General features: G+C 36.3%; 1 protein-coding gene across 6 annotated transcripts; it reads left to right on the forward strand.

Moving 5' to 3' along the window:
- The first annotated feature begins 841 nt into the window (after nt 1-841).
- Nucleotides 842-12,105, forward strand: LOC142556782 (peptidyl-prolyl cis-trans isomerase CYP23). 6 transcript variants are annotated; one of them, XM_075668273.1, is made up of 9 exons: nt 842-1,070; nt 2,038-2,151; nt 2,244-2,392; nt 6,197-6,269; nt 6,383-6,472; nt 7,141-7,180; nt 8,906-8,988; nt 9,077-9,139; nt 11,476-12,105. In XM_075668273.1, exons 1-8 carry the CDS (start codon nt 951-953, stop codon nt 9,095-9,097), a joined length of 690 nt encoding a protein of 229 aa, XP_075524388.1. In that variant the 5' UTR covers nt 842-950; the 3' UTR covers nt 9,098-9,139; nt 11,476-12,105. The 6 variants fall into 6 exon arrangements, with proteins under 6 accessions (XP_075524388.1, XP_075524390.1, XP_075524391.1 ...); XM_075668275.1 differs by having other exon boundaries at nt 11,556-12,097; XM_075668276.1 differs by lacking the exon at nt 11,476-12,105 and adding an exon at nt 10,663-10,995.
- The last annotated feature ends 4,098 nt before the right edge of the window (nt 12,106-16,203 follow it).

Here is a 16,203-nt window from a genome sequence, read left to right on the forward strand (position 1 = left end):
TGCGTCAAATATATTACTTTTCAATCTAGGTATGAATTAAGTCATTCGGTCACAAAGATATCGATCCGTGTGACCGTTTCATAAGAAACATATCCATAACCAAATCAAAAATAATCTTACATAATTTTTGTAACGATCATGGACCATTAGGTTGAACCACCATGGGCCTCGGCCCAAACCCATGCACCACTACTAATCATGGGTCGTTAGGATGGTCCAGCATGGGCCACCGCCACTCATAGAATATCCCACTTCTGGAAAGTGGTTTTTTTCGCCTCCCCCAACACTTGAACCCAGAACCTCCAGGTATAAGTACCTAGATTCTTAAAGTGTTGGTAACAGTTGCCTATATTCTATGAGTGGCGATGAATGGGCATGGGCCAAGGCCCATGGCCCATGCTGGACCATCATAACAACCCATGATCAGTAGTGATGTATGGGTATGGACCGAGTCCTATATTGGTTCAGCCTAATGATCCATGATCGTTACAATTTTATTCTATCACGTCTTGTGAATTCCTTATCTCTCCAACTAGCCATTTTTTTCGTCGTATGATTTGGAACACTTGGAAAAATATCGTACAACCTTATTCGATATGAATGAACTTCGCATGGTTATTTTACCTCGCCAATTACGAGTCGGATTGCATAAAATATTTTTAATATTTATATATGCATCGCATACCAAGGAACACTGCTGTTTTATATATTATATTTATAAGTGTCTTTTAAAATAGAATTATTTTTTAACGGTTGGTGGAAGCCCAAGTTCGCAATGGGCCGATATTAATACAAGCCCAATTTATGGGCCTAAATCTGCAGAGTTGCGGGTAAATGAATTGGAGGTACAAAGGACAGTGTGCGCTGTATTATATGGTCAATGTACTTCACCCATAGCCGTTAAGCTAGCCGTCCGTCCCTCGGAAATCGGGCGTCAAAAGTCAACCAAAATGTGCGGCGGCGGGAGTTCGATGGCCGTGATCGCGTTCGTTAGCCTCCTTCTTGGGGGCGAAATCCGCGGCGCAGTTGCTGAAGCCCCTGAAATGGGATCCGCGCGTGTGGTTTTTCAGGTTTTGTTTAAAGCTGTTTGCTAGTGTGCGTGTGTGTGGGTTCTCGTGGTTTTGAATTGTAGGATTTTTTAGGTTTGTACACATTTTTTTTTGTGCAATTGGTGATTTTTTCGAGCAAATTGGTGTTTGCATTGATGCGCAGTTTTTTTTGTTGTTGTTGCTGTCTTCTTCGTCAACTCTTATGATATTATTGTTGCTTTATACAATACATATATAATTTTAAATGGAATATGTTTATAAATTATATGCATTTGTACCACAATCGTTGAGCTTTACAACGATCTAGATACATAATTACTGTGAATATTAGCAGTTCTCCGCACTCTTTCTTGATTGCTTATTCGATTCAAACGACACATGTATAGAATTCTCGGGTATTGGAACGCAAAATTTTTGGCCCTTATATTAGGTTCTTTGAAGTAAACACATTTGTGATCGGAAGGGGTTAATAGGGAACCAAAACTTAATTCCAATTTATCTCCTTACGTCCAGAGTCTCCAGACCCTCGACAGTGCTTGTTGGCGGAGCCAGGAATCTGACGCTACCCGGACTAGAATTTTAAACTCTAGCTTCCTTTAATATTTTAAATTGATCTACCCGGACTAATATCAAATTTATCCAAAATTATACAAAAATCTACATATAATTTTTTTTTTAAAAAATGGACAACCCGGGCTAAAGCCCGGGTACAAGAGGCTGTAACTCCGCCTCTGCTTGTGGGGTTCCATAATTTGATAGCCCGAGCCATTTTGTTGTTCCGAATGGCATAGTTAGATACTAATTTGCGTGGATTGAAGAGTAGGGATTGTAGACACTTATATACGCATGTAAGTTGTTTAAAATTCAATGTGTTGCCTTTGTCAAATTTTCCTTATATTGATTAGCTAATAATGGTAGCATTACTTTTCGCTAATATAATTCTATCAAACGAGGTCTTCTGAAAGGAATAGTGGGTTTTGATATGCAGACGAACTATGGGGACATTGAGTTTGGTTTCTATCCAACTGTTGCACCAAAGACGGTTGAACACATTTTCAAGCTTGTTAGATTGGGATGCTATAACACTAATCATTTCTTCCGGGTATCTTTCACAACCAAATTAAGGAAGATTGTTTATGAAATTCATTATGTTAAATGAAAAGGTCCAGGGACAAACACTTATGCATTGTATAGGTTGATAAGGGGTTTGTTGCTCAAGTGGCTGATGTTGGTGGCGGAAGAAGTGCTCCCATGAATGAAGCACAGAAGTTGGTAGCTGTCAAAACTCTCATTGGTGAATTTAGTGATGTAAAACATGTCAGAGGTATTCTTTCTATGGGCAGGTATTTCCCCTTCAAGAAAATCTTTTGCAAACATTTAACTTTTATATGAATTTCAATGTTGCTTGAAAGGTGCTGCAATCTTGCATGGGCACGAGTCTTATTGCACTTTTGAATTCATTATCGGTACAGAACCATGTAATTGTAGAAATAGAAGCTAAACTAAGTAAAGATTAATTTTGCATCACACCATAAAGACTTGCACTGCTCTAGCTTTTATTCATTGTTTTTTCTTCCTTAGAGAAGCTTATAGTTATATAACCACTGTGGATGTCAAGGTCAACATTTTGTTATTGCTCTTCATAATTTTTTCTTTGGCAAAAAATTATATCTATTGTTACATGTTACAATGCAAGGCACAGCAATTTAGGCCGATTAGTCTGTGCAATGTAAACAAAAAAATACTTACAAAAACTATGACTAACCGCCTGAAACACGTGATGTCCGCCTTGTTCCCAGGCAGCCAAATTTCCGTTAACATAATTGTTTACCAAGAGGTGCTTCACTCCATGAGGAAAAAATCGGGTGGTAAAGGTTTTATGGCCATCAAGATTGATCTTGAGAAAGCATATAATAAACTCTCATGGGATTTCATTCGAGATACGATCAACGAAGCTGATTTCAGTCAGGAATGGATCAGAAACACCATGAATTGTATTGAATCTCCTAGACTATCGATTCTTTGGAATGGCGAAAATTGGAATAGATCAAACCGGGGAGAGGAATCCGACAGGGTGATTCTATATCACCATACATCTTTGTGCTCTGTATTGAGACACTAAGTCATCTAATCTGTCAAGCTGTTTACAATGGCCATTGGAAAGCTATTAGACTCTCTGGAAATGGTCCTCTTTTGTCGCACTTATTATTTGCAGATGACACGGTCCTATTTGCGGAGGCATCAATGGAACAACTAATACTCATCATGGAGATTCTAAATAAATTCTGCTCTTGCTCTGGATAGAGAGTTAACTTCCAGAAGTCACACATCTTTGTGTCTAAAAATGTGGAGAATATAGTGGCTATTAACTTGTCTTCTATGTCAGGCATTCCACTAACGACTGACCTTGGTAAATATCTGGGATTACCTTCCATACATGGAAGAGTCACTATCAATTTGTACTAGCAAGTGCTGGATAGAGTAAAATCAAGACTAGAGGGATGGAAAACCAAGTATTTAAGCTTCACAGGACGCCAAGTATTAGTGCAATCCGTGCTTAATGCTATTCCACTTTACTTCATGCAAACAAGTCTATTATCCCTGGGAATATGCTCCGAAATTGAGAAAACAATCCGAAACGTCCTTTGGGGTGGAAGCAATGGAGAGCGCAGATGTCATCTAGTGAAATGGGTCACTGTTACAACGCCTAAGGAGATGGAAGGTTTGGGAATCAGAAGATTGCATCCTATGAACCTAGAATTCATGACAAAGCTAGGTTGGAGATTAATGGAAGAGAGAGAGAATCTTTGGGCACATGTCCTGAAGAACAAATACATACGCAATGATTTCAAAGAGGAGCTTCTAATGCATGGCAAGGCATTTCCAAAGTAACTCATTTTTTGGAGGAAGGAAAAAAAGAGAGTACTTAGAAATGGTAAAACTATCTGCTTTTGGATCGATAAATGGATAGGAAACGAACCGCTAAGCCTGTCCTTACTCAGCGACATTGACCTGGTCGAGAGGAAAAAAAAGTATACGAATACTGGATCAAAAGAGATGGCTGGAATGAGAAGCTCTAAAAGGGAAGCTACCTACTTATGTGGAAAATGAATTGGCTGGGTACACATGATCAGTGAAGAAGAGAACATGGAGGATAGCGATTGCTGGGGAATCACCAACAATGGGAAATTCTCTATTAGCTCGGCCTATGTACTGATCACGGATATGGAAAAGCAGACAAATGACACTTCTTGGGGAGCCATATGAAACTGGAAGTGCCTTCTAGGATACGAGCCTTCATTTGGAAAGTCCGACATGGAAGGATAATGAGTAATGTCGAGAGTTAAACGGGGATTTGCTACCAACGGGTTATGCGTTCAGTGTCAAAACTGCCTAGAAGACGTGGACCATATTTTTCGTAAGTGTAAGGAAGCAAGAAGAATCTGGATTAGACTTCTTCCCACCAGCACCTTTCAACAGAACTCGAACCTCATCTTTGATGAGTGGTTGCGAGAAAACCTTGACCTGGGAAGACATAATAAAATGGCCATAGATTGGAACAGGTTCTTTGCTATTACACTATGAGGAATTTGGTACTGACGAAACAAATTGGTATTTGATGACAAGAAAATTGATGTAAGTACCAAAATGGAGTGTCAAGAACCAATTTTCAGAAATCAAAGCAACTTTTTCTTCAAAAATGTCATGCCAACCAACAACGTGAGATATGCAAACTGCATAGTAAGATGGACACCCCCACCTTTAGGGTGGAAATCACTCAATGTTGATGGAAGTTGTAACCACAAAGCTCGAAAAGATTGTGGAGGAGGCATTTTGAGAGACGAACTTGGGGACTGGATTTTGGGCTTCACACACAACATTGGTTGGTGTTCGGGTGTTTTTTAGAATTTTTAGCTTGTTATCTCCTTATCAAGATACTTTGCAATCATGTGTAAATATCCCTTGGAATACATTCAATAAACAAGCTTCATTTCAATATACTTACTTGTTCCAATGATCGGAGGTTCTCTTTAACGAGCCTCAATCAATTCGTTCAGAATACTCAAACACGGAAGAAAAACACAAAAGTATAGAGACGCAAGCCTTGAAGATTTTCGAGTGTAACGACCCATAACTCGATCCATTTCTCGTAGTCGTGACAACGTCTCTCGAGAACTTTTAAATTTAATGTCAAATTTTCCGTTTTTATTCAAAAACAATTTATTTAATACGCCCCCCCCCCCCCATTCTTTGCTATTACACTATGGTGAATTTGGTACTGACGAAACAAATTGGTATTTGATGACAAGAAAATTGATGCAAGTACCAAAGTGGAGTGTCAAGAACCAATTTTCAGAAATCAAAACAACTTTTTCTTCAAAAAATGTCATGCCAACCAACAACGTGAGATACGCAAACTGCATAGTAAGATGGACACCCCCACCTTTAGGGTGAAAATCACTCAATGTTGATGGAAGTTGTAACCACAAAGCTCGAAAAGATGGTGGATGAGGCATTTTGAGAGACGAACTTGGGGACTGGATTTTGGGCTTCACACACAATATTGGTTGGTGTTCGAGTAGGAGGCAGAGCTTTGGGCGGTCTGTAAAGGGGGAATTAGCATGAAACTCGGGATACAAGATGATTTTATTTGGAATCGATTCAGAAAAAGTGGTAAAGTGGCTGACAAAGAAGAAATGCCTTGGTTCCTCAATTCTTAATTTGATCTCTACCTGTATGAACCTCTTGAATAGAGACTGGGAAGTCATGATCAACCATATCTACAGGGAACAAAAAGGGCAGCTGATTATTTGGTTTCAGAAGCATTAAAGTACCAACGAGGATACAGAACTATTCGGACCCCTCCAACAGGCATAGATGAAATCATTGAAGAAGACAAGATGAGAATAGGCTATTTGAGAAGAATTATAGTACGATAATCGTTCAATGGCGGGTGACCCCCCTCCCTCGTAACCAAAAAAAAAAAAAAAGAGTGAGAATTTCATATGTAGTTAGGTTTGAGTGCATTATTCTGAACAAGATAATAGAATCCGCTTAAAAATAATATAGTTAAACTTTTTATGTGTAGTAGTTCATTTATCCTCGTGTGCAGCCTCTAGTTTAAAGACTTATCTATTTCATTACAGATATTCTGATCCAGACAGTGCTCAGTCTTCATTCTCCATACTTCTGGGAGATGCTCCACACCTAGATAGCCAGGTGCGATGGAGCAAACACCTATATTTATTTTTTCCTCTTTGCATGCTTTGTTTAGAAATATTTTGCATTCCATCTCATAAATCAATCACTGTTCTTTCTGAAATATATTTCAGTACGCAATCTTTGGTAAAGTTACTAAGGGTGATGAAACATTGAGAAAACTTGAACAACTACCTACACGGACAGAAGGAATTTTTGTGATGGTAAAGCCTATCAGACAAATTGGTCTGACTCTTTTGTCCTCTCTCAATGTAATTTATCCTTTTGCAATTTTCATTTGATTAGGGTGGTGTACCTTGAGTTACCTGTAAAGAAAACATCTTTTGACCACAACTTTGCATGGTAGTTAAGCAACAAGAAAGTCATGATTGCTGTTCAATTATTGCTTGGACTTATATTTATTAACTTTTGCCTATAGAACTCGCTTCTGATGTATTTTGTGTCATACAGGATGTAATGGAACTGATAAAATATTGGTTATGATCCGTAATAAAATGACATAGATTTACGCGTGGCAGATTGTCTGCAAATAATCTCCTTTTTTTCCCCCTTTTAGCGGCTTATAAATGGAGTGAATTATGGAGTTGTTTGGGCCCTATAATCACGCGACTGACAATGAGTGATATACCATAGACCAATAGCTGAATTTTTCTTTTCGAGTAACTTATCAACCCTAGTAAGTAGTAATTGCTATATTGTTAGGGCTCAATTTCATGGATTTTCCTATTTCTCGCCGGAGTTTCGTAAATGGTCTCAAGTGATAAAGTGTTGTTATTTATCTAGGCAGAATTAATCAGGATCTTGGTTTCAACCTTCCTTTGTCAGAGCTTTTTTTTTTGTCATACTAATATTTTTCCATTTTCTTTTCCAGCCAACTGAGCGTATTACTATTTTTTCAACATACTATTATGGTAAGTTCTACCGACTCTTTATCAATTCATATATGGAACCTGGTGATCATTTATCATGTGCACACTTTGCTCCTTTTCTCACCTTTTGCTTCCTAAATTACAAATATGAGTAGCTGTTAAATAACTGAATCCTCTTGGTTTAATTCCAAGCCTTTTAGTTACGACCAGAGCATTATAGGCATCCATGATTGCGCCTTTTATTTTGCTATTGTGCGAGGATTGGTTGCCCCTGGTGGGCAATTCAATTCTTTGAATGGCATGTATTTAAACAATGATAAGTTCTCACTTAACTTGTCCCATGGAATCTGCCCATTTTTTACAGAATTAAAGCCAGCTGTCTCCATTTAATGGCTTATCTAACTAAGTTTGGTTGATCAGCATCAAAACTCATGTCCATCCTCGCTGCTATCTATGCCAGTTACCCAGATCAGATATTTAAGACCTTTTAAATTATGTTGGAAAATTTTCAAGGCATCATGATTTTATGAACTCATAATGTCAGAGGAATAAGGGCCCATCTTTATTCGAGATGACGAGCTAATTCAACATGATGGCCAGTGTGAGATTACTTGGAGTGTTTTATGCATGAAACCAAGTAAAAGAGAATTTTCTTACCTTCTTTGCATTTCCGTATCTAGCGGCAGAGCCACATCACAGCGAGGATGGGAAAATGGTCACCCTCGAATGTGATTCTATTGTTGACCTCTAAGAAAAGTCGTTAGGCGGTCGTTTTCAAATTTTAGATGTTTCATCTTTTACAATTTTTAGCTTGTTATCTCCTTATCAAGATATGTTGCAATCATGTGTAAATATCCCTTGGAATACAGTCAATAAACAAGCTTCATTTCAATATACTTACTTGTTCCAATGATCGGAGGTCCTCTTTAACGAGCCTCAATCAATTCGTTCAAAATAGTCAAACAAGGAAGAAAAACACAAAAGAATAGAGACACAAGCCTTGATGATTTTCGAGTGCAACGACCCATAACTCGATCCATTTCTCGTAGTCGTGACAACGTCTCTCGAGAACTTTTAAATTTAATGTCTCCCCCCCCCCCCCGTTACTTCTCTATCCCTCCTTTAAAACCTGATTATGTTACAAGTTACTCCCAAGTTTTAAATATTATATAATTGTAATGGAAGGTGACATTTGACTTTTCAAATGGAATTATAGTTCGAAGTTGGATTCTCAAAAACATGACCTGCTTTTGTATTTATCCTCTTTATTGCCAAGTCTTAGAAATGTTATGCTAATTTCAAGGTTAGCATGGTTTTTATAGCTAACCCGGCTTCATTTGTTGGACTAGTTGTTTACATTTGTTATTGCGGCCTAAAAGTCTGAGAAAGCACACAAATCTGGTTAAATAAAAAGCTGAAAAAAATATTAAAATGTATATTCACGATTTTTTCTTTTAACATGGTGCATAGCAGTGCGTAAATCACTTTCTTTAATGAGAGTTTTACATTTTCTGAAATAGTTAAAGAAAGAGCTTCCGACTGATGTTTGTTGCTTTTTTATGCTCGTTTTGAGTTTATTTCATGTTCTTCCTTCCATTTTCTGAATAAGTTAATTTTAAGTAACATTCTAACATTTAATGTCATTTTTATTGGCCGGGGAATATCCTACAATTTGATTGTCTATTCTAATTTTAGTGCTTTATAATTGTTTGTCCATAGTTTTCTAGTTTGAATTTCAGAAACTTCCCTTTTTGTGGTTTTGTTTAGATACTGAGACCGAAACCTGTGAGGATGATAGACTAATATTGAAAAGGAGGCTTGCTGCTTCTGCTGTTGAAATTGAAAAACAGGTAGAACTGTCCATGCTTTCTGAAATTATCAATATAAAATATTGAATATGTTTATGTATAAACATATATTATTCTGTTGACCATGCAGAGAATGAAATGTTTTCCGTGAGCTGGAAAAAACGTAAGGCTTGGAGTAACTGTTTGATTTGGAGTAAGTATTTCATATCCTTTACTGAAGAACATTGTGTGCATGCGTTCTCATAGAAATTTATTAGCAATACTTGACTTTCTGATTCGAGTATTATGAAGACAAAGTAGTCGGTTGATTCAAATAATTTCAATTTGGAACAAGAAATGTTACTGTAATCATCCGTTAAACTGCTTTATGTTTTGTAGTACCCAACCCCTATAAAACTTGTCCACAGAATCTTCTTAAAGTCTTTGACTAACATTAGCATGTGCAGCACATGCTAGCAAGACTTGCAACAAAACTTGATGATTGTGTGTATACATACGTTTCTTTTTTTTCACCTAACAAGCCTTTTTGAGCGTTAGTCTACTGCTACAGAATCTTGCTATCTATCTGAACTGAAAATTTATGCCTGACATTTTTCTTGATTGAATTATATGCTTAGACGCATTAATCTTCAGGTGATTTTATTTACATTTCAGCTTCATACATTGATATTGAGTTATCATCAGCAGGTCTTGAAATTTCAGGCAGTTGATTTTGACACATTTGGCTCGATATTGCTCGTTATCGTTATCTTTCATTTAATAATTATGATTCTTCTATAAAAAATTGATTCTGCATGGCTCCGAACTTCGTGTGTGTTTGATCCACAACTAAGATTTTTTTGTAATTTATTCTACCTTGCACGCCTCTTGTAACTATTATGAAATATTTGAAATTAGTGGCAGTGATAACAACTGCAAGAATCAGATTGATCCCACTATTCTTAATTTCTTCAAATCCACCCCGATTTTGGATTGAAGCTGAAGCCAAACTAAACCATTGTAGCCAACTTCTGTTTCTTCTACAAGGGTGCATTAGAATCATTGTTGGTTGATCATGTTAATCAAATATGACAAATAGACTAGATTTCGATAAAGAACTAGTTTTGAGATTTACCCTCTGTAATTTCATAACATGGTGGAAAGCTTTATTTCCATTATTTAGTAGATAGAAGAGTTTGACGAAAACGTGAAACCAATATCATCTCAAATTTACAACACGTATCTCAGCATAGTTTTATGCTTAATTGTAAACAAGTAAATTTTTGGTAAGGTATGAAATATCTGTATCTAAGAAGCTGAAAATGGTCTATCTTGATTATTCAACTAATCTACTTTCAATGTTATATGATGCCTATTATCAAAAGGATGAAGAAGAAATGACCCGGAAAAATAGACGATCGATTAATTTCTTGATTGTGAGGTATTGTCTGACTGATTTGTTAATACCCCTCCAAATCACTTGTTCATTATCTATTGATTATGCTGGAACACATGTTTATGAAATCATAATCTGTTGTTCACAAAAGCACAAGCATTAGGTCTTGCAACTTGCCATAATTTGTCGCTTTTTTTTCCCTTATATGTAGACCCAAATCTAAAACCTAATACAACTTTTAGCGTGTTTTGGATACCTACGTAATGAGGCTAGGACCTTTCTGTGAATTATTGCCCTTGAATAATTAGCATTGTTCTTGCTGTATTATTGTGTTCTTGAAGGGATGGTGACCCAAATGGCTCACTGATTGTTTGTTTTGAAATGAATTTCCAGGCAAACTTCAATAATAATGATAAAAAATCAAAGTCAAGTCCGACTTCTTGATAACATCACTTTGATGTGAATGATGATCGAATGCTTTACGGATTGATTATTTTGTAACGAATCTCCAAAAACATTAATAAACAAAGATAAGAAACATAATTCAATGACAAATTCGTGTTGATGTAAATATTCATCTGTGCTCTGCTGCGGATGGAATAGAATTTCTAGTACCTTTAATGATGCTAAACACGATGATACAAATATTTTTTCTTTTATTGTGTTTTCTGCTATGTTTCCATGCCCTGCACAAATTTTTGAACATCTCATGTTGGACATTTAAGAGATAAAACATAAGCAGACAATATATGGTATCCTCCACGTTAAGTCGATTCAATTGTAAATCTCATCAATGAATGGAATTACAAACAAATTTTGTAGGTGTAGAGGTATTAGAATGCAGATTGTATCTAGCTAATGCTATTGGACAGACACACCATGTGGTAGTAGCAGATGAAACAATTGGCTGTGTGGCATAATCTTGTGTGTTTTGTGTCTGATGCATCTTCTGTTATGGGGGGGTGGCCGGTGGGGTGGGGGATTATTTTTTTTGTTGGATCGAGTCCGACTGTCCAATGCATTGTATGCGTCTCACTGGAAGAGAGAGGGGTCCAGGAAAGGCGGTCGGCCCCTCTACACATTTCTCTGTAATATACATGCATGATGATTCTCTAAAATGTATAGCGATAATTGAGATTTTGTCCTGAAAAAAGTTTCAGGTTTCAGATTAGCCTCCCAACATTCATTTTCTAGTTGCGCCACGAGAATAACATATATCATCCCTATGAAACAGATGTATGCGGCGGCCGTGCACAGTTCATCTTGTACTATGAGAGTTATAGATATGAACGCTACTCGCTCTGGACCAATCTAGAATGATTCGAGGGGGAGAGATGGGTTTGGCCTCGTGGTTTTTTTCGACCGTGTGTATAGTTATGTAAGGTTTACATGGGTACTTTATATTATTGGATCAAAGACGAGAGACAATGTATGTACTTGGGTCAATCCTAGTGTGGATGGATGTAGGGGCCACATACAATGAATGTATGGCGCGAGAGAAATATAAACACAAAAACTGTTGAACTCGATCCTATATTTAATAACGCAAGTGAGGTGAAAGCGGGTATGGAAGAGGGTGGTCCATAATATGTACTGACCTTCGTTTATTTATATATCGCTTCATGGGTTGTTGGGCGTATTCACTAATACGGTTGCAATTTGTGGGAGGCAAGAAAAAGCTGCAGGCACATGGCCATGAAAGAAAATTGGTCGAATCCTTAACGAGTAGTTCCCAAGCAAGGAAATAAATTTTCACATTCTTTCACAGGCATGGACATCTCTGTGTCATGTGGTTTACCATAAATACATACACGTATAGATACATGCACAAATATGAATAGCATTTCCGATGAAATATTTCTGACATTTTTCCGAAGGTGTTTCATTGATTGTGACATGACTGCTCTACCTTGCATATTGTCGTCTGGTTGACTTATAATTCAACAATTTTTAACTTGAGAGATCTTTATTGACTTTTCGATCTCAAACTCACAATCTTAGCTTCGGCGAATGTAAAATTTGTGCCGACATACCAAAAAGCGACTATTGATCATATTAGTCATTAACATCTTTTAAATTATTTCCTCAAAAAAAAAATATCTTTTAAATGCATGCATGTATAATCCATGAGGGGACGAAACCAACTTGTTTCACAAGTGTGCATTCATTTTATGTATGCATGTAATATACATATGTAATAAACATTATAGGATCGTTATATCTTGTTGTAAAAATATAACTCAAATATTTTAAATGTACAACAATCCAAGAATTATGTTGCAATTACTCGCCTAACAATAGAAACTATTGCTCCCCAAAAATTCTCCTCCTAGTAATTGAATTCTTTGTCATCCATGATAATCGAACACTATGATCTGTCTCTTATAATAATTATAGGATCAAGTACTTATTGATGTACAAAAAATTATAGCTGATGGTGATAATAATACAATTCAAAAATTAAAACGTATAACATCCCAACTTTCAGGTCGACGCTCTCATAGCAGTGATAATGATTGATCCCTGATACACATACATATATCTGTAAAAATAGCTAGCATTATGTAATTTCAAGGGTTTTGATTAATTAAGAACAAAAGAACCAATATTACTCCGATCCATCATAAAATTTGTATCATGATTTAGATAAAGAAAAATTACTAATTTCTTTACATTGTAAAAATTAATTGAATATACTCTTCTTAATATATGAATTTCTTGTTTTTTTTTTTCACAAATTTTTTGGAAGCATTTAATTAAATTAATCACATATATATTGATTTTTTGGGGAAGTATAATGATCTAAATAGGTCAATAAGAAATATATAACATCTATTGATAAACTAATTCATATTTAACTAATAATATCGATAAAATGATTTTTGTAATCAACTGCGTGCCTATTTATTATATCATATAATTAATAACTAATATATATATAATTCTTAATTCTTTTTTTGATTAATAATATATATATATATATATATATTACATTGAATGTTAATTCGCAAATTTGAATTTATGATTTGGCCATGTTTAGTTTGTCAAGTGGCAACCATCCTATACCCCCTATAACAGAACAACTTAGGGCAATATTTTATTCCAATGGTCGATACATGCATCAATTTATATCGGGTTGTGTCCTACATGACTCACTGGTAAGTGTCTTAAATTACCAAAATAATTGAAAATAGTGAGATCGAATGACTTATCAAGACTACTCAAAATCCAAACTTATGACATCTGATTTACTTTTGCGTATTAATCGATCTCGTCTCGTGTTTAAACAATGGGGTGGGGTGGAAAATCGACATTGATGACGAACCCTATGCACAACCACCCACAGAATATCATACATAATCTCACGTCAATATTTCGATAAAAAATTTAAAATAACGGAAAATGTATAAGAAGCCAAGTTGCATGTTATATTTAACATTTAATTTTAACTAATTAATGACACCAATATATAATACGTACCGACATACATATAAAGTTAAACACACAAAAATTGGTGACAAGACTAATTAATCAAATTATAAAGTTAAAAGAACATAAAAATCAGATTACAAAGTTTTGTTGGCACTTAGCTTGTCCCTAATAAGTAACACACGTACCCATACCTTGTCGGTGTATTAATCTTTTTTTTTAAAATATTTATTGTATGATAATATTTTAGATGATAATTATTTATTAAGAGTTATAATAATTAAGAATCTGTAACATTTTTAAGGCGAGTGTCTGTTTGATATATAATTTTAAAGTAATATTTTTTCATGTTAGTTTAAAAATTTTCAAGTAGTAATATAAAAAATTATTTTATTTAAAACCACAAATCAACGACCGACGTAAAATAAAAATATACGTATAATAAGATAAAAACGTGATAATTAATTAATCAAGAATTTTGCTTTCAAATAATGGGATACAAAAATTATTATTGTGGCATGATTAAGCAGTGATGCGTGTCACGCATTGGCAATCAGTGTTGGAACATTATATAAAATATATGATCAAACAACATATCGTCGACATGGGGTTTCTCATTGGGTCAAATCATCATTATAACAAAGAGGAGGTGATGAGCAATTAAATAAATTGTTTTCAAGAGTCAATTCACAAATATGTAGATCTTCTTTCATGGATACAATCAAAGCGTCATATTTTGACCATTCTAATAAAAATAATTACTACTTTCAGACAATTTATTTTCCAATAACTAATCTATAAGAATCGAATATGTGATATTGACTCGAAAACTATTATAAAATTGGGATTTTGTCGTTTTATTAAAGTTATGGTGATGTTAACAGTATAACTCAAATTTTTTTAATTATACAATAATCAGAACGTACATTTTAAATTCTAATCACCACACAACATAAATTGAACAAGTGATTAAGTATTGAACCCCAACGATGGATCAATGGCTGGTTTCAGAGGTGACTAAATAAGTAAATTTTTTTTTTTTTATCTTACTCATTGAAATTAGGTTAAAAATTTCCGTTCATATTAAGTTTTCTAGTATAGAAAAGATTTTAATTCTTCTTAGAATATCCATATCATTGTGTTCAGATATATTGTCTCAATCCACTCAGATGCAAGAATCCAGTGTAAGTTTTCTAACAGATATTGATACCCCATGGATGGGCCCACTACTCTTGGCCCATCCCTAGCTCAAATGGAAGACAGTCCCATCAAGGGCCCATGTATTCTTCTATAAATACCAGGTTTGAGCATATTATTTTTCATTCACTATATTGTTTTCAGCAGCATCCTTAGCTGCTCCCTTCATATATCCTCAGTCTCTGACTTGAGCGTCGGAGGAGCTACGCCAGGACACCCTCCCGGACCCCCTTCTAATGATCTTATTCGTGATTTCAAGCTCAGGGCAATTTCAAAACCTGCGTCTGGACTAGTGACACTTGCTGGAAGCGGATCCTAAATTTTCCGTGAGTATCACTTGGCGCCGTCTGTGGGAATTTTGAGTTGTGGCGTAGAGATGGTAGGCAGGAGAGGGAACAGAAGAGCTAACTCAGCATCGTCGAGTCCTCAGATGGGACCCGAATAATCTCATGTTGAGACGAGGCAGGAACAACCCCGTCCTGAGATGAGAGCCGAACAACCTCGTCTTGAGACGACAGCCAAACAACCTCGTCTTGAGACGACAAACGAGCAATCTCGCCCCAATGAGAACGTGAGAAACTTGACCCTGGAACAATTGGACCTGATTTATTACCCAAACAGTAGAGGAAGCCATGAGAAAGAACCAAGAATCTATGTTTGCTGAAGAACAGGCCACTCGCCAGGAGCGAGAGGAAAATGCTGAAGGCCATCAAAGTAGGGTCGAAGAGACACAGCCCCTCCCAAGTGGAGAGAATATTGAGATAGGAGAGATGTGGAGGGAAATACGGATGTTGAGACAACAGTTGGGAAGCAGAGCGCCAGCACCCAAGAGAGGACCCTTTTTCACTTGCCATTTTAAAAGAAGGGCTTCCTCCAAATTTTCGACAGTCAAATGTGGGAGAATACGACTGACATACTGACCCCGAGGAACACTTGGGGAGGTTTGAGAATGCGTCCTTGTTACATCAATATTCAGATGGGGTCAGGTGCAGAGTATTTCTAGGCATGCTGGTGAGATCAGCTCAACAATGGTTTAACACCTTGCAGCCCAATTCCATACAATCTTTCGAGGAACTTCCGCTGCTTTCTTGCACAGATTCGCTAGCAGTAAAAAGCACCATAAAAATTATCTGAGCCTGTTCGTGATGAAACAACAAGAATCTGAAACCTTGCGAAAATTTATCCAGCGTTTCAATGGTGCAGCGCTGTAGATACCAGCAGCTACCCCCGAAATCATGATAAGTGCCTTTACCTAG

This window comes from Primulina tabacum, chromosome 9 (assembly GCF_025594145.1).
Source record: "Primulina tabacum isolate GXHZ01 chromosome 9, ASM2559414v2, whole genome shotgun sequence".
NCBI lineage: Eukaryota > Viridiplantae > Streptophyta > Magnoliopsida > Lamiales > Gesneriaceae > Primulina > Primulina tabacum.